The sequence below is a fragment of the Peromyscus californicus genome, unplaced genomic scaffold, assembly GCF_007827085.1.
Source record: "Peromyscus californicus insignis strain IS unplaced genomic scaffold, ASM782708v3 Scaffold_10__1_contigs__length_136768540, whole genome shotgun sequence".
NCBI classification, from domain to species: Eukaryota; Metazoa; Chordata; class Mammalia; order Rodentia; family Cricetidae; genus Peromyscus; species Peromyscus californicus.
The window spans coordinates 73,186,165-73,213,470 of NW_026294391.1; the positions used below are offsets into that span (position 1 = coordinate 73,186,165).

The following is a 27,306-nucleotide window of genomic DNA, read 5'->3' on the forward strand; positions in this document are numbered from 1 at the left end:
AATATGGCAACACTTTGGATCACTGGAATTTGAAAGATTTCTAGCAGCTGCTAACTAACAGTCTAGCTTCAGTTTACTGAGAGACACTGTGACAAAGGAAAAAGCAGAGAGAAATACAGTAAGACACGTGACATCCTTCTCCACCTCTCATGTGGATATGTACAGGCTTATACACCAACCCACATAATGCATACATACCCATTCATGTATACACAGTTGAAAGTAGAAAAATAATAAAATACTATAATTAAAGCACAACTTGATGCATTAAAAATCAAGAAATTGGTACAGGAATGAAAGTAAATGCAAGCAGAAGAAATAAAAATATTGATAGCTATCAAATTCAAGAAAATAAGTAATATCACTGCATATATTATGAACATTAAAAGAATGGTAACACTGACTTGGCCAACAAATTTAACAATCAATGTAAAAAACACCAATTCCTTTCGGAGAAAAATGAATAGAAAATCTGAAAGGTACAGAGTATTGTCTCCTGTAACATAAATGTTACTAAAAACAATATTATATATAAAATCAATATTTTTTTCTATATTGCAACAATGAGGACAGAGAATTTCAAATAAAAAATAGAGCATGTCTTGTACAATCACTCACACAACTTATATACTTAGATATAAATTTAATACAGTATTTGTAATATCAATTTAAGGAAAACAAACATCAAAGCAAAAATTAAATAACTGGAGATATATTCCATGTGCATGGATAGGAAGATTCAATAATCTCAAGACCACAGCTGTGTAAAAATTGATCTACAGATGCAATTCTATTCAGATTGAAATCTTAGAGTGCTGTTTTTTGCATAGTAATGGACTGATTAATGTGTTTATATGATGTGTCAAAAGATTTATAATGATCAATATAACTTTGAAGGAAAGTCTAAGGTTGAGTATATTTGCTACCTATCTTCAAGAATTACTGTAATGCTGTATTATAGCTGAGAATATGGTATTGATGAAAGAGTAGACAAATAGGTCAATATAATTAAATACAGTAATATGATTAACCGAACTATGGCAAAATTGGCTTAGCAACAATACACTGGTACAAGAATCATATTTCTTTAAATGTCATTTCAACAACTGGCCATTCACCTACAAATATAATCTAGACACAGGTGTTATATAATTAATAAAATTATCTGAAATGGATTATAGAGCTATGTATGAAATGTAAAAGCCTAATAATATTATAAGAAAATAATGGTATTGGATTTCTAGACAAAATACTAGAGAGTCTTTACAACTTCTGTTCTACCAAAATAAAATTTATTGACATGAAAAGACAAATCACAGGTTGTGCGAAGATATTTCCAAAATACATCTGATAACGGATTACTATTCTAAATCTACAAAAATCTCTTAAAATTCAACATTCATAAATCAACCAGTCCAACTTAAAAGTTGTCTATGGGTAGTTGTGGAAATAGTTTTATAGCTAGAGTAGTTAATATACAAGTACACAATCTGAGTTCAGATCTCCAAAATTCACACAAAAAAATCTTGTGCACTTGTATATGCTTATTATCCTAGCAAGGGAAAATGAAGTCAGGGGGATATCCTCAGGCTTTCCTTTTAGTCTTTCCATATTGGTGAGCTCCAGGTTCAGTGAAAGAATTTTTCTTAAAAACATAAGGCAGAGACTCTGCTAAAATTCCTTTTACAATATAGTACAGTACAGAAAGAGAGAGAGAGAGAGAGAGAGAGAGAGAGAGAGAGAGAGAGAGAGAGAGAGAAATAAAGTCAAAATGAAAAGTCAAAAACAGAAAAGAAAGAAAAACACCTGTTGATTAAATGAATAATTTGTTTTCCGGTTAATCCATACATTCTCGGTTCCCTCTTCCCCACAAGCAGGCCCGGGTTACTCTTCTCCTAGTCCGTGCCCAACAGTGAGACCTGCTGGAACTTCATCAGAGCAGCTCACGGGACTTGGAATCTCATGTCAACAAGGATGGGCACATCCAATCATAGCAGCTTAAAACATCATGTTTCCTAGGTTGCCAGGTTCTTGGCTAAATCCACCCATGCCCCACATCAGCAGCCATGCCCTGAGGCCTCATCTGTGGCAGAATCATAGTGTTCTGTTGGGGTCCTGTCATGCCCTACACGACATCATCATGCCTGGAGAACCCACAGGCTAGGTATAGAGCCCAGTGGGCCCCCAGTCCTTGCCAAGAATCATGCCCACAGCAGCAGCTGGACTGGTCTTTGGGGTAGCCTGGCCGGTCATTGTACATTGTGCTGGTGACATTATCCGGTTATGAGGTCCCATCATGCCTTGTTGGAGAAAGGCTGGTGGTCTCATTGGCTTGTGGCCTGGCATGGATGGAGATGTACCAAGAGGAACGTCTGGAGTTCCTACTGATCCAGGGCCTCCCATGCCAGGTAATGCTAGTCCCATTCTTGATCGCTCATCATCCCCTGCGAGTGTGAAAACCCAGGTCCAGGACCCTGTGGGCTATTTGTGGCCTGGGACTTCCCCTTGAGGCAAATACTGCAGTGTCTGGCTGGGTTTCTCTGAAGGAATAATGCTGGAGAGATCAAACTCAGGTATTCTGGTGGCTCTATGTCAGATTACCTCCTGCAGATTTGGGTCTGTAAACACCTAAGGCATGCTGTTCTCCAGGACAGTGAAGGAGTCAGGAGCCCCTGGGCCTCTAGGCTTTCAAAGTGCTGCATCTGCTGTACTTTGGGGCAGGTTGCTAGGGCGACCAAGTGGGCCTTCTCCTGGGAATCCTATCCCTCCTGGGAAGTTGCCTTGTCCCCCAGTGGGACCACTGTGAGGGAATGGAACCTGCTGAGGAGGAGGCTGTACTGGAGGGAAGCCCTGGGGAAAGCCCATCTGTCCTTGAGGTACCTACCACTAGAGGCCCCAGGGACCCATGCCCCATGATAGGATTGTGTGACATCAAGCTAGGCCCCATTGGGACCTCATGAGGAGGTATGCCGGGTCCCATGGCATTAGGAGAGGGCATCAGATTGGAGTGAGAAAGTGGCTGGATCATTCCTATGGGCTGTGGGTTGGAATCAGAACCAAGGGGTTTGGACCTGAAATTCGAAGATTCTGTGTATTAATTCCCATTCCTGGCATATTATTCATTGATGGCAAGTTGGGCGAACCAGCTGGAGACTTTAGTCTTTGGGGCAAGGGAGAACAGGAGTACTGTGCTGTTTATTTTAAATGGAGAATCCATCTTCAGACTTTGGACTATTTTCTTTCAACTCCAGTGTATAGAAAAACCAAACTACGACCTCAAAGCAGAGTATTACTGAAAAGCACAAAAAAGTGAGCTACGTTCAGCGAGGGAGGGGGCGGCAAATTTTCTTTTTAAAAATATTTATGTTTGGGCCATCTGTTTTTCAGTTCACGTGCTCTTCAACACGGCCTCCGGGTATACAAACTCACCCTCACGGTTCTCTCAACTCCTCTCTATTCCTCCAGTTCCGTGGTCAAATGTGTTTCCTTCCCTGTGACCCTGCTGGTGACCCTAGGCTTCCCCCCTTCTCCCCCATCTCCTCTTCCCTTGGCAGCTGCAATACCGGGGTTCTCTGGGGGAACACTCTAGGGAGGCCTGGCCTCTTCCTCGGATGCCCTCCGCCTCTCTTCCCTCAGCCTTCTCCTCCCCGTTGTGCTCTTCCTTGCCGACCTTCTTTCTTGTTCTCCTTTTCTTCGGAATTCCCAAGTGAATTTTATTAATGTGGGAATGGAACCAATGCTAAAAGCTATTCAGGATTTTGTTTTTGTTTTAAATTTTGTGTTCCTTCCCTTTCCTCCCTCTTCCCATGCGTGAAATGCTCTGTGTAATCTTCATAAAATTTGGTACAAAACTACTTGCCGGGGCTGTGGTGTCAGAAAAATAAATATATAGTTTCTAAAAAGAAAGAAACAAACAAACAAACAAGCAAAAAAACATAAAGTAGAGAGCAATAGAAAAAAATACAACATTGTCCTCTGGCTTCCATATTCCCTACAAATATGTGCATGTATGATCCTAGCACTTGGAGGCAGAGGCTGACTTAGGGAGATCTCTGTGAGTTTGAAGACAGCCTCATTTACATAGCAAGTTCCTGGCTGGTCAGGACTACATAGTAAGACCTAGTCTTCAAGAGAAAAAAAAAAAAAGGAAGCTACTGGGCACAACAGCATGAATGTGAAATCCAGGACTTGGGATTACAACATCAAAGAAAATGCAGAGATGAATACTCAGTAAATGAAATATATTCCACATTTATATAAAAAGGAACATAGAAATTAATACAAAAGTAGTGTGTACTTAACCTCCTATTTACTTGGCTTGTGTCTGGTAGAACAGAGGTTTTTTTTTTTTTTCTTATTGCTACTGCAAATAATCAAAAATGATATTCACATTGTTAATTTGTTTTTTTTTTACAAAATTAATATTTTCTAGACATGTCAAAAGAGGTGAAAAACTGTGCACACAATAGCATGCACAAACTAGTTTATAACATTAGCAATTTGGAAGAGGTCGATTGTTAAACTGCAATTCATCCATATGAGAGAATATTTGCCTGCAAAAAAAAAGCTTCTAACTGATTAAAATAAATGCAGGAACCATAACTATATGTGAACTAATATTTGAAGTCTATCAGAAAATTCTGCCTGTCATGTGATTTCAAAAATATGACTTTCTATAAAGGCCAAAGTATACAGGTAGTAAAAATATCAGTGTTTGAAGAGTGAAGGGAGAAGGGGATGAAATTGGAGTCATGAGAATGTATTAATTTTATTTATGGTTAAGACAAAGTATTCTAAATGAAACAATTTAGGAGAGAAAAAGGTTTATTCTGGCATATAGATGATGGGTAGATTCCAATATGGTCAGTAAATACTGGGGAAGGAGCTTGAAGCACTAGATCACATTGGATGTTCTCTTGGGTAAAAGAGAGAGAAGAATGTTGGCATTCAACTAGCTTTATTTTTTTTTCTATTAAGATCAAGGTGCCAGTCTAGGGAATAGTATTATTCATATTTAGGATGGATTTTTACCTCCTCAATTAAAATAATCTAATAGTCCTCATTGGAATGTCAAGAGATTAACCTGCTAAAGATTATCTTTCATAGGCATGTAAAATGACTTGCTATAGGCAGATTTCTCTGTCCAACCTGCCAGTTCCCAAATAAGTACACGGATACTAATTATGAAAACTTGGCTGATATCTTAGGTTTATTTCTAGCTAACTCTTATAACTTAAATTAACCCATTACTATTAATTTACATGCTGCCACATGGTTCATTTTTTCTTACCTCATCTTCTACATGTCATGCTTTCTCCACATCTCCTCCTGACATCACCCATCTTTTTCCCCAGCATCCTCTGTGCCTAGAAATCCTCCCTAGTTATTGGACAATCAGCTCTTTATTAAACCAATCAGAGTGGCACTTCTTCACAGTGTACAAAAAGGTCATTCCACATTTCCTTCTCTTTGACTAAATAAAAAGGCAAAGTTTTCACTCTAACAAAGTAAAGCTTTATACAACAAGAACAAGTATCAGGTATGAATTACATTCACAGTGACCAATCCATTTGAATTTGACAAATTTGTATAAATTACTATATTATCTATCCTATCTTAGTCCAAACTTTTATACATAAAACATTTTCTATCATAACATGCATTACCATTTCAAAACTATCTTCAGACCTCAAAACATGCTCCTAGATAAACAATTTAAGCTTTTGTGTCTCTCAGCCCCACTCATTTTATGCCTCCTTTGTCAGTTTCTTTTCTGAACTTGGTAACAAAGAAAATGTAGCTCGAATTATGTTCTTTTCAATTCTATCAGAGACCCAAGAAGACATAACATTACCTGAGTAAACAGGAAGTGCAGAGCAAACAACTTCCCAAACTACAGAAATTTCTTTCTTTCCTGTACAGTCACCCAAGATTCCTTTGCAACTTTAGAGCATCCATATTTGAACTACAAGCCTAAAATATCTGATGGACTTTTTTGTAAAGCAGGGATTTTGAAGGACTGTCCTACTTTGTCTTAGCAATGTTTGGCAGTCACTTTATTTTGTGTCTTGCTTGTCCAGTTTGGACAGCACACTGTACACAGTTGAGGAAAGGGCAGGTTCTTGCCTAAATGGCTCGCTTTTGCCATAAAGAAAGCAAATTCCATATGGAGGTTTTTTGATGCCCATCATCCTTTTTGGAAGTAAATTGCTTCTGCCATGAGCAAATGTGTCTCACTGTCATAAAAAGCCTTGTGTTATTAAAATATCTTAAATGCCAAATACTGTAGTCTTAGAAGGTGATTGAAGACCATTTATCTATTTATAATATATCTGTTTAAATTTGAAAACATATCCAGTATGATTACAAGTGAGGTTATTATAGATGACTAACTACTAACCTGCATTTTTAATTATACATTACATTTTTAAATGAGCTAAATTAACACAATACCTCAAATGAGAGTAGAAACATACATTCAGTATAACAAAAAAACTTAAATTTGTATCAATATACCAAAATCCATACCAATGTAAAACATTTGATACTAGTAGTTGTTCAAAAGTAGACTCAACAATCTATGCTTTAGCTAATGAATTCTATATATTACATCCCCCTTTTGCTCTTTTGAAAGGGTTCCTTGAATCTAATCTCCTTTGTTTAACTTTCTTCCTGACTGTGACCAATAACAACTGGTAACCAACCCTCCAAAATGATGACAAGCATCCATCTCCCATTGAATGAACAAAAACCACCCATCATTCCCCCCTTGGGATTGTGGGCATTGTATTCTCTAGACTGTTTCCTCCTGTCTGGGGGTGTTGATATCTTTAGGCATCACTCGAAAATTTAAGATAATGGTCAAGTTCTGCAGGAGCTAGCTCTTGTCCAGTCTCAGTGTGATGGGATAATGCAAATCTTATCTGAAGTTCTGAGTGTAGTAGACTATGAGGCTGGACCATCTCATCTCAGCCAGCATTTCTGAAGATGTTCTGGATGCAGAACTGTGAGGAAACTGCAACAGAGGCACTCTGAGAAGCTGGATCACCTGGGCTACCAGTATTTATTGGTGTTTGGTCACCTTGCTCTGAAAACACACAATCCTTTAAAGGTAACCTACTTATCTGCATTAACACAAGTGTGGAATGTGTGATATGCACAAGTCAGTTAAATATTTTGTTGTTGTTTTTCTCTGTTCGAGCAGATAAAGGCATCTATAAACTTTATAAGTCCTTTTGTACTGTATAAGCAAACTATAATATAAATCTCTATCTATGCCATATGAAAGGATGCCATGTGATAGTAAGTCATGATGACTCTGTAGGCAACAAAGATTTCTCATATCTCATCTGGTCTTCAAGCTTTTCCCATGCATACGGATCAGCTTACATGTCACACATCCTGTAGTCTTCATTGGTTCCTCCTCCATGTCTGTAGCCAAGATACTCAGGAGTTCTCCCATAATCAAATCAGATCTCTATTAATATTGAAAGAATCCACAGTTTTCATTTTCTGTGAGCAAAAAGCATAACCTCTTCCCCAGTGTAACATATTTCTTTAATTCCATTTTGAAATTAAGATGTTTTTGAAATGTATAGACTGGTTTACCTTAGTAGTTTTATAATCCAGTGTCTCTCATCAGCTATTGTTTGCTTATCAGCAATCAAAAACTTTAGATTCAATACAAGACCAAAAAGGATCCAGACTTTCTGTGCATTTCTCATGTCTACATTACTTATTTTTTATTTTAATATCTTACCTTTCTTTTTAAAGAATTTGTTTTATTATTTTTAAACTATTTTTATGACTATCAATACTCTTTTTCTTAAGCCTGTGCACACTGTTAAACACTGTAACTTGTTTCGAGGACTTTTCCATCTGAACCTGCTTTACTGTGTATCTGGAACCTTTTTTGTCTGGCATGAGTTCTTAAACTGAAGTGCAGCTTAGCTTATGGCACACTGGGCAGTTCAAGCCCACAGCCTGCAGCCAAGAGATATGTCTCTTTACTGTGGCCTGCATGAAAGACTGCTTCTGGTTATTTTCTGCCCTAATGCACCCTGAAAATGGAACATTGAAACTGATAACCAAGTCATTATAGGAAATACATGAAAATTAAATCATCAAATAATAGAAAACTCTTATTTATAAGACATTAATTACAATCAGTGTTGGATATGATCATAGTTTGCTATACACAAATGAAATTAACAAAAATATAAAACATATGAGAGAAAATTTACATATTACTAATATAAAATTTATAGAAGAAAATCTTAGTTCACTTTCATTTTGAAAGAAATTTGTGTTGTGGGGCTCAAGGAAAAAATAGCTTTTCTTATATCAAAACCCCATTACTGATTCAACAACAATCATCATAAAAATGGCTGTAGGGTCTATATGCCTTACTTTCATAAATTGTGTTTTAACTAAGATTCTGAGGAAGACACATGCTTACAGTTGAAGCCTCAGATGAAAACTCAGAGGAAGCAAATAACAATTAAGTTCTAAAACAGCAACTTAGATTTGCATCTGTTTTATGTTGAAAAGAAAATTACCCCATATGCAGATCAAAGTCTAAAATAGAACCAAAGGTGAAGAAATGACAGATTCCTGGCCAAATAAACCTAAATTAAACCGAGATAGACAAAAGGTTACATGTTAATAGATGTTTTGGTAAAAATAACATTTCAGGTAGCTGTCTCATGTGTATCTATAAAAATTAAAGGCCAACTTATTAATAAAATATAGAAGAGTGATTATCATAAAAAATCTACCCTGCCTCTGAATAATGATAGGTAGAAGAACAGAAATGATGACTTCATTTTAAGAGTCAGTGAGGTAAAGAAATTGTTTTTTTCCAGTATTTCAAATGTATCTATAAAGTGAATTTTGACATCGTCTATAAAGACGATTTAGAGGCCAACTTGTATGCATGGAATTTTTATCCACATTATCATGTTTAAAATGTTTTACTTTTGTGTGTAATGTCTTAATATATGTCCATATGTAATCATTGTTGAATTTATTTATCTATGTATTTCTTTTTTGTGTGTGAGTTTCTCTACACTTCTGAGTCAGTTCTCTCTCTACACATTCTTTTCTGCTCTCATGCTTAGCCCCTCTCTGTCCCTTCTCTTCTTTCATCTCACAGCCCTAACTAAGCTCTTTTGCTTTCGATCTCATTTTCGTCCTGAGTTCCTCCATTCATGCTTGTCCCTTCTTTTCCTACTCTTCTGACTTGACCCAATCTTCCTACCATTTGCAAAAACTTTGCCTTGTTCTTTCTTTCCGTGGTATGGTTCTGTGGAGTTCAGAAGACAACTTTAAGAAGTCAGTATCTCCTTCTACCATGGGGGGTACTGGGGATTGAGCATAGGTTGTTCAGCTTGGTGAAAAGCTCTTTTATCTGCTAAGACATCTCATTATTTTTCTTAAAGAATTTTAGTTTACCTGAGAAAACTGAATTCACTATAGGAGGGAAAACTGAAAACCAAATGTTACACACAGAGCCAACAATCATTCTGTCTTAGAACATGGTTTATAATAAGGGTATATATCCACCATAGAAATGACTTACTTTTCCTTTGAAAATTGCCTCTACAACACTTTCTTTTTCTCAGTGAAGGAGGGACACACGTTTTGAACCCCTTACTCTTCTTTGACTATCGTCCATTGTATGTGGCTCATGTGTATTTTCACTGAAAGGTTCGGTTTTTCTGCGCTCTACATTCACTTCCTAAACATCAGTGATTGAGACTTGGAAAGGTAAAATTCATTTTCTTCTGTTGGAAGATAAATACTAACATTATTAGGTACTACCAAAAAAAGAAGATGACCTAAAGTAACTTTGCTTAAAAGGAATGTTTTCTTGTGCCAGGCTGATGGATCATCATGTAAGTGCATTTGCCATGAGAGCCTGGTGATCTGAATTAAATTCGTGGAACACACATAGAGGTAAAAGGAGAGTACTAACTCAGCTAACATATTCTGTGTCCCCAACATGGTTGTTGTGACACTGCCCCCTTCACAAATAATGAATAAAAATGTTCAAATATTTTATGAATTAAAAATTGGATTCCTCAAGTAAATTTTGCTTCATACAGAGAATTCTCTAGTTCTAGAGCTAACAAACTGATATTAGAATTAAGATAGACCTGGAGGTGGTGATGCATGCTTTTAATCCCAGCACTAAGGAAGCAGAGGCAGGTGGACCTCTGTGAGTCAAAGGCCAGCCTGGTCAACAGAGTGAGTTCCAGGACAGCCAAGGCTACACGGAGAAATCCTGTGTTGAAAAACCAAAACAACAACAAAAAAAAAAGATAGGTAGCAAAATGAAGGATAAAGAGGAAAGAGACTTCCCCCAGTGTTTATAGAAACTACATTCAGAAGACCAGGGATTTTTCTTTTATTCTTAAGTGAAATCCCTGAATCAGGAAAAATTTTACTCCAGATTCCTGAAATCCAATTCCTTGTAATGTAGAGGGTACACAAACCAGCTCCAAAAAGTTCTACACCAAGATAACAATTTATTATGGAGAGTATACCATTTAAATTTTAGTTAGTAAATAGTCAATTGTTTACTTTACACAAAGACCATGCTCATTGAGTGACTGGGAGATTCTTTTTAGATATGTTTAGGGTGAGAAAATATTATAAGAAAATCAAATATTCATATATTCATCAGTAGTGTCTTTATAAAAGTTTCATGTACTAAGGAAATGATTTTATTAAATTAAATAACTATAAATAAATATGTGTATAGTTTGTAACTAGCTCTTTGTCTTTCCTGCTGTTTCTGGATATCAGAAGGTAAAGAGCTTTTTTTGCTAAACATTTTTCCTACTATCATGTTCCACCACTGCTCAGTCCCAAAGTTATGAGAATTTTTAATACTATATATTCTGCAAATATCTTTAATTTAAATATAAAACTCATTTTACTTTGGACATGCATGTTTTATTTCATTAATTTTGGCATTCTTTATACTCAATAACTATCCACTTTTAGAGAATTATCACATTTTTGTCAGAGTGGTATTTGCTAGATAACTACTACTAACAATTGAATGATATTTTTAATAATCTGACCAAATAGATTGTAAAAGTCATGGTAATGAGCACTCATTTAAAACTGTCAATATTTCTTACCAAAGACACACTAAGGATAGCAAATGATTCATTTTGTTTTACATTAATATACTTCAATAATAGTGTTAACTTACAATTAGAAAAATATATATCACTTATATATAAAAACAGAAAAAAACAAATATGTCATTAATTCATTGCTTCATTGCAGTGAAGTTTATGTATAATATATTGCCATCAAAGATTGATCCAACCAATAAAATTAAAAATCAAACAAAAATGAATTTACTAAGCTAGCAGAAAAAAAATGTTTGATTAAATAGTACACGGCAACTTCACAGCTTCTCCATGTCAGCCAACTGTATTGAACTTTCACATGACGAAATCGTTTATATGACAGTATTAATATTTTTAAAAACATTATGTCTCATTACTATATTTTGAATGTTGATATTCCTTCCAGATTCATATGTTGGAACCTTTTTCTGATTGCAGAGATCAAGACTTTGGCAGTTATCAAATCTACTGGAAGCTTGGTCTTCGAAATAAATTTGAGTTATTTACAAATACCCCAACTGAGGATATTTTGCTATAGCAGCTTTAACAAATAAAGAAAGTTCTGAATATAATTCCTTAAGAAGGACAATGCTTATAGTTTAAAAACAAATTTTGTTCTGAAAAACATACTAGCCACTGAAATTTTAAGAATGACAAGAAGACATAGTCTCATCTCTCATTACCGGCAAGAAAGAGATTATTGTTAAGAAAGACACATATTTGATTTAAAGAAACTGGAACATTGTAACGCTTGAAATCTCTTCCTCCCATAAATAGACTGTGATTATTGGAAATACTGTTTTTGTTTTCCTGAGACAGGGTCTCACTTTGTAACCCTAGCTGGTCTATAATTCACCATGTAGATTATACTTGGCCAAACCTCACAGAGATTCACCTGGATCTGCCTCCTGAGTACTGGGATGAAAGCTGTGCATCACCACAATTGGCATTGAATTTATTCAGTACATATAATATATTTTCTTTTTTTACAGCATCTTAACAAAATAAAATATAATTCATTTTTGTCACAGTACTAATCCTCATGTATTAGTTATATAACTCATTGAGGAGCATAATTTGTAGTATATTTTTTATTTAGTACATTTGTATATTGTATCTTGATTTTTACTCAAAATAATAATTTTCATACACTATATTTTGATCATAGTTGTTTCCCACCCTCATCTCCTCCCAGACCATCCCCACCTCCCCACAAATCCAACTCTACACTATCTTTCTCTCTCTTTAGAAAACAAATGGGCCAAGAACCAATGGCAACAACCATGAACAAAGTAGAACAAAGCCAACAGACTAACAAAGCCGGAAGCGGGAAAAGCATGAGAAACACACACACAGACACACACAGACACACAGACACACACACACATACACTCACATGCACACACATACACAGACACACACACACACATACACACACACAAACTATAAAAACAAAACCAGAAACTATGATAGATAAACAAAAGACAAATATTGTTAAGCAAAATGTACAAACAAAGCATTATATGATGAAAAAATCTCCAAAATATTATTGAGTTTACTTGCCCCTCTGCATGCTGCCATATTTCACAACAGCACAGAAATTTGCTTAACTCCTTGCCAGATATTAATAACTAAAAGATATTTTTCTGTTTCATTGAAAATAGACTCTTTCATACAGTATATTATGACTACCATTCCCCTTCCATAAACACCTCCCACATCCTCCCTGCTTTGCCTCACATATGAATCACTATCCTTTCTGTATTGCCCCTCAAAAAAAAACCTAACAGGCATCTAAAAAATGAAATAAAATAAGATAAAACATAAAGGTAACAAACTAGAATAAGACAAAGGAAATAGGAAGAAAAACATATGTAGACACAGAGACACACAGGTTTTTACATATAAGAATCCCATAAAAACACAAAATCATAAGACATAGTATATAAACAAGGACATTTATGGTAAAAAAAAATGCTGACAAAACATCATGAGAAAAGAACCTCCAAAGACACCGTAGAGTACTGTGTATGTTGGTTATCTACTGCTGGGCATTGACTCTGGCCTTAAAAGTGGTTTGTATATGCAGTGAGACTATTGGTGAAAACTTTTTTTTTGTTATTTGTGAGGAGTCATCACGTGGAGAAAGCTTCTGGGTGAAGGATGGGGGCTTGTGTCCATACCCTCTCTCAGTGCTGAGACGTATCTGTCACAGACCTGTGCAGGTCCTGTGGATGCTCCTAGAGTCCGTTTGTTCATATGTGCATCGGTCTTGCTGTGTTTACAGGGCCTTGTTTCACTGGTGTCCTCAATTCCCTATGGCTCTTACAATCCTTCTGCCCACTCTTGTTAAGGATTCCCAAGTCCGAGGGGGGCGGGGTGGTATTTGATAGACACTTCCCACTTAGGACCGAGTGTTTCAAGGTCTTACTTTTTGCACATTGTCCAGTTGTGGGTCCCTGTATTTGTTCCCAATTACTGCAGTAGGAAACTTTTCTTATGATAGGTGAATAAGGCACTGATCTATGAGTACAGAAGAATGTCATTGGAGTTATTTTATTAAGTTCCTTTAGAACAGTATTTATTTTGTTTTCCCCTAGGTCCCTGACCTACCTTTTCTCAGGTTCTTGGCCAACCTAGGGTTATTGAGAATGGGTTCTTTCTTAGTTAGTGTTCCTATTGCTGTGATGAAACACGACAATAAAAAGCAACTTATGAGGAAAGGGTTTATTTGGCTTTTGTTTCCACAGTGCTGTTCATAACAAAGTCAGTCCAGACAGGACCTGAAGCAGGCCAGGAATCTGGGGGCAGCAGCTGATACAAAAACCATGGGATAGTTTGACTTACTGATTTGTTCTCCATACCTTGCACAGCTGCTTTCTTACAGAACCTGGGAACACTAACCCAGGAGAGACATAACCTAAAAAATGTTAAGACCTTTACTATTAATAAGTAATTAAGAAAATGTCTTACAGGCCTGCTTTCAGCTAGATCTTAGAGGCATTTTCTTAATTGAGGGTCCTTCCTCTCTGATGACTCTAGCTTGATCAAGTTGATATAAGACAAGTAAGCTCCTCCAGCCACTATTGTGGCCAGGCCCCTCCTCCAAGGACCTCTAACTGCCATGTTCCACCCACAGAATACTCTAACTGACCTAACTGCTGAACCCTGGCCCTACCCTACAGAGGAGAATCCCAATCTCTGGACATGAAATCCCACCAATCTCCACCCTAGAAAGTTTCACCCTAAAAAGTTCCACCCCCTTCCCAGGAAGCTCTGTATAAGCCCTCTATCCTGTTCAGTTTGCTGCTTTTTCTTGCTCGGACAGAGGCAGCCACCCTCCGTGTTTTTTTTTTTTTTCCCTCCCAATAAATCTCTTATGTGAGGTTTGTTGTGTAGTGTGACTTTGTGGCATTTCTGGGCTTCCAGCTGTCAGGATACCTTTCCATCAAAGATGCAAGGCTTACAACAGGTTTCATATCATAGTCTGGGCCTTAAATCCAATCAGATAATAATTGGTTACTCCCAAGTTTTTTGTGCCTCTATTGTTTCAGTGTATCTTGCAGGCATGACATAACTATAGATTGAAGGTTTTCTAGTTGGGTTGCTGTTTACGTTTTTCTCTTCTGGTAAGGTGCAGAGTAACTTCTAGTGCTATGAACATTGCTCAGTAAGAGTGCAGTCTCTAGTTATGCACCAGCTCAACTTCTCCATGTACAATGAACTATGTATGTGTTGTCTATAGCAATAGTGCCTTACTATATTGATCTATACTAATTAGTGTATTGTTAAATAGCTTTTTATTAAAAATAATTAGTTGTTCAAAATATAAATTCTAAATAAATCATTGTTTTGATATCACTCATACTGCTCACCCATTTCTTATCTATCTCCCTTAAACAACATTTCATTGAGATTCTATTTTGACACCTGTTTTTGCTTCCTATTTTTTAATTTAAAGATGTATATTTTTTGTTTATGTGCTGGTGCCTGGTACTTGGTGTGAGCAGAAGAAAACAAAATCCTGAAACTAAAATTACAGATGGCTATGAAATATATGGGTACTGGTAACAAAATCTAGGTCTTTTGCAAGAGCACATAGAACTTCATCCCTCTTGCTTTACTATTTAAAGACTCTACTATATCTAACCTTTCATTAAAAATGTAGTTATTGCACAGTGAAATGGTATTCAATAATTTCCTCATACTGTTTTGGTGACGCTTGTCATAGGTCTTCATTTTCATAGTTCTGTTTGTTGTTTTTGTTTTTCTTTTTGAACTATGTTATAATTTAATCTATTAATCAAATTCAATTATCACTAATATATTTGTTTTAATAATTGACTGAGGGGTAAATATTTATAAAATGTAGTAAAATTTTAGTTTTCACTACTTCATAATCATTACTGTAGAACTTGTTTTTTTAAACAATCACCACTTTGTACAAGAATAATAGTTCTTAATGAAAATTTTATTTTTGCTATTAAAAGAAATTTTCCTTCTGAAAAATCATATTCTGAATATTACATGTAAGATGTTGTTTATATTTATATTCTATCATGAATATTTTAATGAGAAAATTTTAGCAAAGTCTTAAGCACATTTGAAAACTGTTTGAAGTTATCTAATTAAGTAGGAATATAAACATACAAATACACAAATATGTTTATGTGCTGTTGCAAGACTTTCCCTCAGGAGATATGAAATACTTTCTATTCAAATGAGATGGAACACTGATGGGAAACCAAAGGAATGACTCAATTCATAGTGAACAACTGAGTTCATTGGTATTACAGGAGTGTGAGTGAGGGAATATTTACAGAAACATGAGTAATGCAAAGGCAGCTGTGTCATCAAAAAGCCCATGTCAGCATGGGTGATTAGTCTCAAAAGCTGAATGCACAGGGAATTCTGTGTGACTTGTAGCAGCTCATTATGTTCCAAAGGATCCTCCTTTCCAGCAGTTGTTACTAGTTATATGAGCATGAACAGGGGTTTGTAAATCTTTCAATAGTTTTAGCTTTGTGAGTTTCTGTTACTTCCTGAATCTTATGAACCTCTCTCCTCTCTCTGGGGGATGATGTTTTAATTTGGAGTAAATTGCTGCACAGTATATGGAAAGACTCTACATGTCATGTCGGAATAATTTCACCTTTTATTGAATTAAGCACTTGTAAGTTCAACATATCTTCTACTACTAAATTGAAATGTCATAATCACTTTATAGAATGAATATACACTGTATAAAATTAAAATAATCTTAATATTCTAAATACTTTTGTATTAGTAACTTTTTTGTTGCTGTGATCAATCACCATGGCCAAGGAAATTTATAAAAGAGTTTGTGCCTGTGGATGGTAGCATGGTTATCCTTTCATTTATTGCTAGAGAGGCTAGGTAACAAGGAAGGCTTAGGAGGTGACATTAGGATTTCCCTGGTAAGTGGAAGTGGAAGAGATTTTATGTTTGAACTAGGGTGAGTAGGGATGGGAAAATGAGAGATCAGATGGGGATGATGGGAGAGAATACTAGAAAGAGGGGCATGCCTTTCAGGTTCAGGTAGAAATGTGGTGCAAGGCAAACTCTCAGAAATCAACAAGGATGATCCCAGCTAAGACTCCTAGTAACAGAGATGACAGAGCCTGAACTCCCTATTTCCTGTGACAAGGCAAAACTTTCAGAAGAGGGATTGGAAACCAACCAAGTCACATAACCTTCAACCTAAAGGATGTGCTGTGCTAAGGGTGACACAGAGATTGTGGGAGTGGCCAATCAATGACTGGTCCAGGAGGAGACCTATGCCAAGAGAGTGTGCCCACCACTGATACTGCCTGGAGTGCCAGGACACAGATTCTGGTTGGCCCAGAGACCTAGGATTAGAACCACACACAGCTGGAGAAAAAAAAAATGTCAATGTAATGATGTTTAATCATATTCTGCTATGCTCATAGATTTCTATTCCAATTGTCATCAGAGAGGCTTCATCCAGCAACTGATGGCAAGAGATGCAGAGATCCAAAGTCAAACATTACGCCCAGTGTAGCTAGAGTTTTCCTGCCTGGCCCACAGTCAGGACAAATCTCTCTCACCTGCCAGTCCCACAGCCACTCAGACCCGACCAAGTAAACACAGAGACTTAATATTGGTTACAAACTGGCCGGGCGGTGGTGGCGCACGCCTTTAATCCCAGCACTTGGGAGGCAGAGGCAAGCGGATCTCTATGAGTTCGAGGCCAGCCTGGGCTACCAAGTGAGTTCCAGGAAAGGTGCAAAGCTACACAGAGAAACCCTGTCTCGAAAAAACAAAAGAAAAAAAAAACTGTATTGTAGCTAGAGTTTTCCTGCCTGGCCCACAGTCAAGACAAATCTCTGACACTCGCCAGTCCCACAGCCATTCAGACCCAACCAAATAAACACAGAGATTTATATTGGTTACAAACTGTATGGCCGTGGCAGGCTTCTTGCTAACTGTTCTTACAGCTTAAATTAATCCATTTCTATTAATCTATACCTTGCCACGTGGCTTGTGGCTTACCGGTACTTTACATCTTCCTTGTCCTGATGGCGGCTGGCAGTGTCTCTCTCACCCAGCTTCCTGTTCTCTCCATTCTCCTCTCTGTTAGTCCCGCCTATACTTCCTGCCTGGCCACTGACCAATCAGTGATTTATTCATTGACCAATCAGCAACACATTTGACATACAGACCATCCCACAGTACTGTATGGCCATGGCAGACTTCTTGCTAACTGTTCTTACAGCTTAAATTAGTCCATTTCCATTAATCTATACCTTGCCACATGGCTCGTGGCTTACCAGCATCTTCACATGCTGTTTGTCGTCGTGGTGGCTGGCAGTGTCTCTCTGATTCAGACTTCCACTTCCCAGCTTTATTCTCCTCCTTGTCCTGCCTATACTTCCTGCCTAGCCAATGGCCAATCAGTATTTTATTTATTGACCAATCAGCAACACATTTGACATACAGACCATCCCATAGCACTTCCCGCCCCCTTTTTTTTTCAAAAAGGAAGGTTTTAACCTTAAAGTAAAATTACATATAATTTGGGAATTTGGGCGTAGCTTCTCTTACTACTTCCTGCTGGAGGTGGGTGCTGTATTTTATGGGGACACAAAGAAAATTTTAGAATTATGGAATAGTCCATGAGGCTGTATTGTTTGAACCAGATGCCTTGAAACCATTCTGGATGTTGGATCATTTGGGCCATGGTGTCATTGGAGACCTTTCAGGGGGTCTTGGCTGGTCAAACCTGATGTATCTTAATCTGGAACAAATCCATAGCCTCTGGCTTTCTGTGGAAACAAAAGAGACTCTTTTCCAAAGCAACATATCCTTATATCCAAATTTTGAAGTCAAGGTATCTTTAAAATATACATATTGGTTTAACTCAGCTTCCTTTACAATTAAATATCTCTCTGCAGTTAAGAATCCCAAAGACAACACAATCCAGATTCTCTGTGTAATATTCATCTTTATGTGGCTTATTTTCTATATTAATTTTACTGTCTATTTAAAGACTTTATTTTTTTAAACAATGTATTTGTTTATATAGCTGTATATATCACCTTTTTTGTCTCTTTCAAGCCTACATATCTTTTACACACATTGTAAACTATTACATCTGAATCTGCCTTATTGTGAATCTATTGCTTTAAACTGCAGCAGCTGTGGCTGCTGGCTCCGCCCACCTCAGCTTCCCATCATGGCTATGTTTACCACCAGCTCTGGGAACTATCGTGGGTCTATGCTTATATCCAAGCATCGTGTAGTCCAGAAACCTCTTTTTTTGTTTTGTACTAGCAAAGGCTAAATCCACCATGCAGCTTAATGTGCCACTTGCAGAGGCCTCATTCCTGCCATACTGCAGGTTGCACTCGCACACCAGAAACTCACAAGTAGCTCAAACCGGCAGCTGCCGCTCATTTGAGGGAGACAATTAGGAAGCTGTTTTTAGCTCCGTTTTAGAATCTTTTTTTCTCAGTTTTTAGGTGGAAACTCTTGCCACCACGTTGGACGCCAATTCCAGCTCAGTGAATTCTGCTGAAGAGGAGGAGGAAGGAATGTAAGTGCCAGAAGGATCAAGGATATCACAAGAAAACACACAGAATTGAATAACCTGGGCTTATAGGAGCTCACAGATATTGAAGCAACAACCAGGGAGCCTGTATGGGACTGACCTCATACCTCTCCATATATGTGATAGTTTTGTAGTTGGTCTTCTTGTGGGACTCCTAACAGTGGGAACAGGGACTGTCTTTGATTCTTTTGCTCTATTTTGGAACTCTATATGTCATACTGGTTTGCCCTGCCCAGCCTTAATACAAGGGGAGGTGCTTATCCTTACTGAAACTTGATATGTCAGGTTTTTATTGATTTAAATGGGAGGCATATCCTTCACTGGATAGAACAGAGGAGGAATGGATCAGAGTGCAGAGAGAAAGTGGGAGTGAGAGACAGGGAGGAGAGGTAGGGAGTGGAAACGATGGTCAATAAATAAAATAATAAATAATATTTAAAAAAGAAAGAGTTTATTAGAGTGTATGGTTCCAATGCCATTAGAGCCCATGATGGTAGGGCAGAGGCATGACAAGAAGCAGCTTGCATGACTGCAGATGCAGAAAGCTTAAGGCTCATATCACTAGAAATATGGAGAGCCTTTTCAATCTTAAAGGAAGTCCACAGCTATAGCTGGAGAGCTTTTCTCTCCGGGTCCCACCAATTCCTGCCAATCCCGGAGCCCACTCATAAAATAAACACACAGACGCCTACATTATTTAAACTGCTTGGCCATTAGCTCAGGCCTATCATTGTCTAGCTCTTACTCTTATATTTAGCCCATTTCTATTAATCTATACTTTGCCATGTGGCTTGTGGCTTACTGGTACCTTACATCTTACTTGTCCTGGCAGCGGCTCCAGGCAGTCTCTCTCTCTGCTTTTTTGTTCCCTCAATTCTCCTCTCTGTTAGTCCTGCCTATACTTCCTGTCTGGATATTGGCCAATCAGTGTTTGTTTATACAGAGCGATATCCACAGCACTTCCCCTTTTCTTCTTTTTCAAAAAGGAAGGTTTTAACTTTAACATAGTAAAATTACATACAACAAAACAATTATTAAGCAAGAATTACAGTTACAATATTAAAGAAGATATCCTATCTATCTTATATTTGTGAGTCTAAGGTTTTGTATCTAACACATCTTTTATCATAACTGAGGAAATTATAACTATCTAGTCTTCAACCACATCAAAGACCTCAGAAGGATATAATACTACCTGAGAAATGGGAGAAGGGTGCAAGCAACTTTCGGGAGTCTTGCAGGGTAGACAGAGACAGCTGGGGGAGGAAAAAAACATTAAAAAGCTACCAAAAGCCACCACCCTACCCGACCCTCGACCAAGGTCTGTTTTTCATGGATGATGCCATGTGAGGTAAAGCCACAAACACTTGAAGGAGGTGTCAACGCTTGGCTTTGGTTTGGCTTCTCTATTCCAGGACAGCAAGTGTTAGAACTGGCAGGGAGATGCTTATGGTTGAGTTGAAGAGAGGTCAGAGATACGGCCACCCACGTGATGTCCCTGTACTCCTCCTCCTCCTCCTTCCCAATGTCAGAGGCAAACATCCTCTCAGGGAGATGTTCTCCACCTACAAATGTCACATTCAGATCCAAAACGAGGCAATCATGACTCTCTCCATCCCATAGGATTGTACAGGAAGTAAAATGGAGGAGGGATGAACAATTCCGTAATTCTGATTATTGGGAAGGCCAAGGATTGGGTGTCAAACTCTAAGGTGAACATAAAGAGACAAAAATCTCAGTCTCACAGGGTCCTCCGCCGAGGAAATGCCAAGGGGTTCATCCTCGTCATTTAAAGCGGGGAAGTGGCCATGAAACAGAAGTCCTGTCTGGTCTCCGGCTCCAACTCTGCCCGGATGTGGCGGGCCACCGCAGTGATAAGAGCCGCGCCCTTCCCGCTGCCGTCCTCAGATTCCAGGAAGGACTTATCACACTTGGGAGCCAGATCTTTCACTGTCTCATGCATGACTTTGGCAAAGTGAGGATGAAGCTTGTAGAGAGTCCCATCCACACCCACTGTCACTTTGAGGCTGTCCAGTCCTCGGTTTTCTCTTATCTTGTCCACCACAGCAGCCATGCCTGCACCACAGAGCTGGGCCACACGCCGGGTGACCACGGTGCACACATCCTTCACAATGATGCTGTCATCACAGGTGCTCTCCAGCCCCAGGTGGCGCAGGATGGCACGGACCTGCAGCAGGGCCAGGCAATCACTTTTGATCTGAGACAGGAACTTGGTCTCAAAGATCCCCCTTGTCTTGAGGCGCTCGGAGATGCAGTCACGGAAGAGCAGCCCTCTCTTAGTGAAATCGATGAGGATGTTGCGCACAATCTCGCTCAAGTACATGCCGCTGATCATCTTCTAAAATCTCTGTTTGCCAGGGTTGAGAGAGAGCTCATCCACAGCAACATCAAACTCTGTGCGGAAGTCATCCAGGCAGCCGTTGTTCCCAAAGGCCCCCCACTCCATGTTGACACGCATCTGTCCCTCCTCTCCATCTACCAGCTCCACATTTCGCATCTCTTCCATATAGCAGGCATTGCTTCCAGTACCAACAATGAGGCCGACTTCACAGTTAGGGTCTTCATAGCCACAAGTCATCATAGTCCCAACTGTGTCATTCACCACAGCAACTACATCCAGGTCAAACTCCTCTCGCCGGTGAATCACCTCTTTGAGCAAGGTGACCACGTTCTTGCCCTCACAGCCAGATGCCTTGAAACCCTTTGTCCACTTGAGGAGGATGCTCTGGTCCAGGCTGTTCTGCTGGCAAGGGAAGGAGAAGGTGAAACCCAGCGGCAGAGACATGCCCTTCATGCCCATGTACTCAAGGAAGCCCGCGATGCACTGGATGATGTGGTCAAAGAGCTCTTCCCCAGTGCTGTGCATGACATCCTGCGGGATGGAGTAGATCTTATGCATCATCATAGTTCCAACTATGCTCCACACCCCTCTGCTTCCCGTTACGCAAACGCACCAGCAGGACCCGGAAATTTGTTCCTCCAAGATCCAAGATCAGAATGTCTCCTTTCTCTGTACCATCTGGGGTGACACACACATACATAAGTGGGCAGCATCTTCACAGGGGCTACAGCATGTGTCTCCTTGCTCAGACCTTGCTCCATTTCTACCTTCATCCTCCTTTTGACTTCCAGCAGCTGCTCGTGGCTCAGTTTCAGGGACTCCAGGGTCTTCTGGCAGGCCAGGTGTTGGTCAGCCAGCCGGTAAGCCACCGCTGTCACCATAGCAACCCCTTTTCTGCTGCCATCCTCAGACCGGAGGAAGCGAACGTCACAGTCGGGCACCAGCCTCCTCACGGCCTTGTGAAGACGCTTGGCAAAATGGGGATGTTTCTTGTAGACAGAGCCATTGACACCGATGGTGGAGTGAAGACACTCCTCGCCCTTGTTCTCCTTGATTCGACACAGCACCGCGGCCAGGGTGGCTGCGCACAGGCTGGCCGAGTGCGTGGACACAATCTGGCAGATTCGGTGTGTGGCCACACAGTCCTCCTGCAACGGATTCAGACCCAGACGCACCAGGACCTGGTAGGCCTTCTGTAGTCCTTCCTTCTCCTCTTCGATATCTGATACATCTTTGTTTTCGAAAGAGCCAGTGGTAAGGAGTTCTGGGCTGAGCTTCCCCTGAAATAACAGCTCTTCCTTAGCCATCTTCACCAGGATGAGCCTGACCAGCTCCCCCATGTACATCCCGCTGATCATCTTCTCAAACAGCTGTTTCCCAGGGTTCAGTGAGCTCATGTCGATTTCTCGATCAAACTTGTTGCGGATGTCATTGAGGGTACCATCGTCCCCAAAGGCTCCCCACTCCATGTTGATGCACATCCGTCCCTCGTCACCCTCTACCATGTCAATGTGACGCATCTCCTCCACATAGCAGGCATAACTGCCAGTACCCACAATCAGACCAATCTCACAGTTCTGATCATTATAACCACAGGTCATCATGGTCCCAACTGTGTCATTCACCATGGCCACAATGTCAATGTCAAAGTCCCCTCTGTGCCGGATAGCCTTCAGGATCAGATCCACCACATCTGTGCCTTCCACACCACTGGACTTGAACCCTTTGGTCCATGAGATCAAGAAACTCTCATCTAGTTTCGTCTGGTGGCAGGGGAATGAGAAGGTGAAGCCCAGTGGGAGCTTCTTCGCTTTGATTTGCAGCTTGTCCATGAAGTTGGCCAGGCACTCGGCAATGTGGTCAAACAGCTGGGTTTCACTGCCCCTCATGATGTTCTCAGGGATGGCATAGATCTGGTTCTCCATCTCCACCTTCTGGAGGCCATTATCTGTCACCCGTACTCGAAGCACACGGAAGTTGGTTCCTCCAAGGTCCAAAGCCAGGAACTCTCCATGTTCTGTCCCATTCGGAGTTGACCTCACGAAGGTGGGCAGCATTTTCACAGCTGCAGTAGGGTGCGTGGTGGCTCCTAGTCCTTTCTCCATCTCCTTCCGGAACCGCCTAGAAATCTCCAGAAGGGTCTCATCTGAGAGACGCATGTGGTACAGATATTGGTCAACCTTCTGCACTTGGTTTTGGTTGAGCTCGGTGAATAAGCAGGTGATCATATGCGAGGCGATCATCCTGCTGCGACGAGATGGGGCCCGGGTAGAGAAACCGAGCCTCGAGCACTAGCCAAGGAGCGCAAAGCTGCGCTTTGTACGCAGGCCCAGGTGTCCAGCTGGGATCGAGGACTCTAGGAGCCACACAAAGAAGGTTAACCACGATGGCTCACCATCTTGGGGCCTCGAGTCTCCAGAAACAGGTTTCCTTTTCTTTTTTTTTTTTTTTTCTTTAAGTCACAACTACTAGAAAGTGTCTAAGTCTCACTCCTAGAGATGGGTATAGTTGTCCAGAGTCCAGTCACTAACTTCAGCCACAGAGTCACTAAGGCTCAACTTGGTAAGAATGACAGTACTGCTCCACTCCTATGATAGCGCTTCTCAGGGTCACTGGCATGATGCTCCCGCCCTTGGATCTCCCAAGCTGGGTAACACCACATAGCCTGGCAGGAGAGATACCATGATCATGAATCAGTGGTATTGTGAACCTATTGCTTTAAACTGCAGCATTCTAAGACTGAAATGGCGCTGTGGTTGCTGGCTCTGCCCTCTTTAACTTCCCAACATGGAGGAGGTACATTTTCCGCCAGCTCTGGGAGCCATCAAGTCTCAGAAATAGTGGGTCTATGCTTCTATCAAAGTAGCATGTAGCCCAGAAACCTCTCTCTCTCTCTTTTTTAATACTAGTAAAGACTAAATCTTCCACACAGCGTAATGTGTCGCTGGCAGACGACTCATTCCCGCCATACTGCTGGTCAAACGCGCATGCCAGGAACACGCCAGGAGTTGCATCATCATACCTTCAGCAAAGCAGTACCTCCTAGAATTCCTGAGCCTCTGGAAGACATTCATAGGCAAATAACCACAGATTATTTTTGTTGCTATGTTTTAAGTCATAAAGATATTTGAGGCAAAATAATATTTTGGACCAGTTATAAGTACTCAAAGGAGGTAGTTAAAACTTGAGAGTATATGAGATCCTGGTAAAAAGAGATATGACTGTAGATAATGGACATGGAAAATCAACCTGGCAATATTTAGGGGTAGCATATTTAGCTAGTCTAGTATTTTCATTTAATCCTGAACAAATAAGTGATCTGCTTAACCTAAACTATGTCACCTATTTTTATATTGATTATCTATTGTGAAAATTTTCTTCAAGTACTATAACCTCAGAAAACGCCATTGTCCTTTTCTTCCCTACAAGCAGCAATTCAAATAGGTTGGTTTGGTTCCATTTCTTAGCTATTGTGAAGAGTGCAGCAATGAATATGAAAATGAAATTACATGGGTGGCTTGACTTAGAGTGAATTTGGTATATGTCATGTCTGTCAATACATTAATGGACAAAGAAAATGTGATATATTCATACAATGGAATTTTATTCAACCATAAAGAAAAATGAAACCATAATATTTGTAAGAAATGGATAGAATTAGAAATTAAGTGAAATAATCCAGACACAAAGATACGCTATGTTTTTTTGCATATTTTGATAGCAGATGATTTATTTATGCATGTGTGTGTGTGTGTGTGTGTGTGTGTGTGTGTGTGTAGGGTGTAAAAATAATCCATATTATAGGAGGGCTTTTAATTTGATCTTCAATGAACGTGAATAAATAAATCATTAGAAGAAACATTTGTCATCTACACATTTCAAAATGTTCTCTATATTGTCCATAAATAATGCCATCCCTATGATTTTCTTTTCCTTTCTGGATTTTGTTTGTGAGACATAGTCTCACTCTGCAACCCTTATCGGGCCTAGAACTCGCTATGTAGATCATTTTAGTCTTGAAAACAGAGAGATCTAACTAAAGGCATGGAAAACCATGCCAGGCCCCTTACCCCTAGAAATTTTCAGCCAGTATAAATATCTATATATCCTACAAATTTTTATCTGTAAATTTTCATGTCATCTTGTTTTGGTGATTTCTTTTAATTTAAATGCTCTACAAAAATTAACATATACATTTTAAAATCATTTAAAAATTGTGTTCCTAGATAAATCAGAAATGTTCAAATCATAACTAAAGTAGTACAGAATATCTCCTATTCCTATTACTATTATTCTTTGGATTCAGCTCTTAATTTAAACATTTATGTATTGTTAAAATATTCTTCCTTTAAATATAAAATTCATATATATTAATCAAGTATAACAGTTCTTCTTTGCACTTAATTTTCATTTTGTAGAAGTCAATCCAAAAGGAAGTATATTAATTAAGTATTAAATATGCTTTCCTAAGTTTGTGCATTTGATTTCCAGATGCATTTTAGGTTGTGATAGTATCAGATACACAGTTAATCAGAATGTGTCTCAATTTCCATGATTCAAAATAAACACCTTATCCAATAGAATGATATATGATTTTTTTCTCCTAAACATTAAGTAACTTTCTAATCAAATTTTATTTATAAATGGCTTTACACAGGAAAGATACTAATAACATTGTAAAAAAAAAGCTATGAAAGCAATATTCAAAATTGCTTTCTTGACCTTCAATGGCTTTCTAAATCTATCTGAGCTTCATTTTCTAATGTATAATAATGTCTGCCTCATAGAACTAATGGTAATTATAAGAGCTTATATACATTTAAAGTTTAAGTTTAATATGTTGTATATCAAAATATAATTTGTACACTTTATAAAATGTCAAGAACCATTTTGATAACTTGAATAAATTTTGTACCTATTTTCTGGTAATAAAGCCCTAATGTCCACTGAATCATGGATGCAGTAGCATGTGTCTGTGTGTATGTGACAGGGTGAGTGTATGTGCAGGTAGGGGCTAACACAGGCACTTGGTATTTATCTTCCTCTATTACTCTCCAAATTATTTGAGACAAACTCTCACTGAACCTGGAGCTTAATAATTGGTCTAGATTGGTTGACTGGGGAGTTCCAGCGATTTTCCTATCTCTGCCTCCCTAATACTCATAATAAGAATGTGCCTCTTCACAGATTTTATGTGGATGCTGGGAAACCAAATTCAAATCCTTGTTATTTCAATGCAAGCCTTTTACAGACTCAGCCATTTCTCTAGCACTCAGGAATCTTCACATTGATGAAGTTTCTCTTTGTATGTGGTTGACTAATGGCCAGTTGCTTCTATGTAGCTTTATGATTAGGATTGACCAAAAAAATGATGAAGACTTGGTTACTACCAATTCGGTGCCTTCTATATTCTTACAACACAGTGACTAAGTACGTATCAATTTTTCTTTCACCAAGTTGATTAGTCAACTTGCTTCTAATGCTATGCTTAAATAGATATATTATACATAATATGCACATGTATGTATAATTATATATAGTATAATACATACTGACATAGGTGCATTTGTTAATTTTCTTAAACACAAATAAAAAATTATGAATGACTACAGAAATTGAAGTTTTTAATATAAATATATAGTCTAGAAAAAAGATTCAGATGACTTCCAATAATTGCTTAGGTTTGTAAATGGAATCTATTAAAA

General features: G+C 38.8%; 1 protein-coding gene and 1 pseudogene across 1 annotated transcript; both read right to left on the reverse strand.

Annotated features, from left to right (window-relative positions):
* Positions 1-1,998: 1,998 nt before the first annotated feature.
* LOC128116984 (B-cell CLL/lymphoma 9 protein-like) lies at positions 1,999-20,781 on the reverse strand (annotated as a pseudogene).
* Positions 20,782-21,028: 247 nt separating this feature from the next.
* On the reverse strand, positions 21,029-23,889 carry LOC128116990 (hexokinase-2-like). The gene is given in 3 exon segments (XM_052748741.1): positions 21,029-22,171; positions 22,173-22,298; positions 22,300-23,889. Coding segments are annotated over 3 exon segments (2,814 nt in total). The 5' UTR covers positions 23,845-23,889.
* Positions 23,890-27,306: the final 3,417 nt, after the last annotated feature.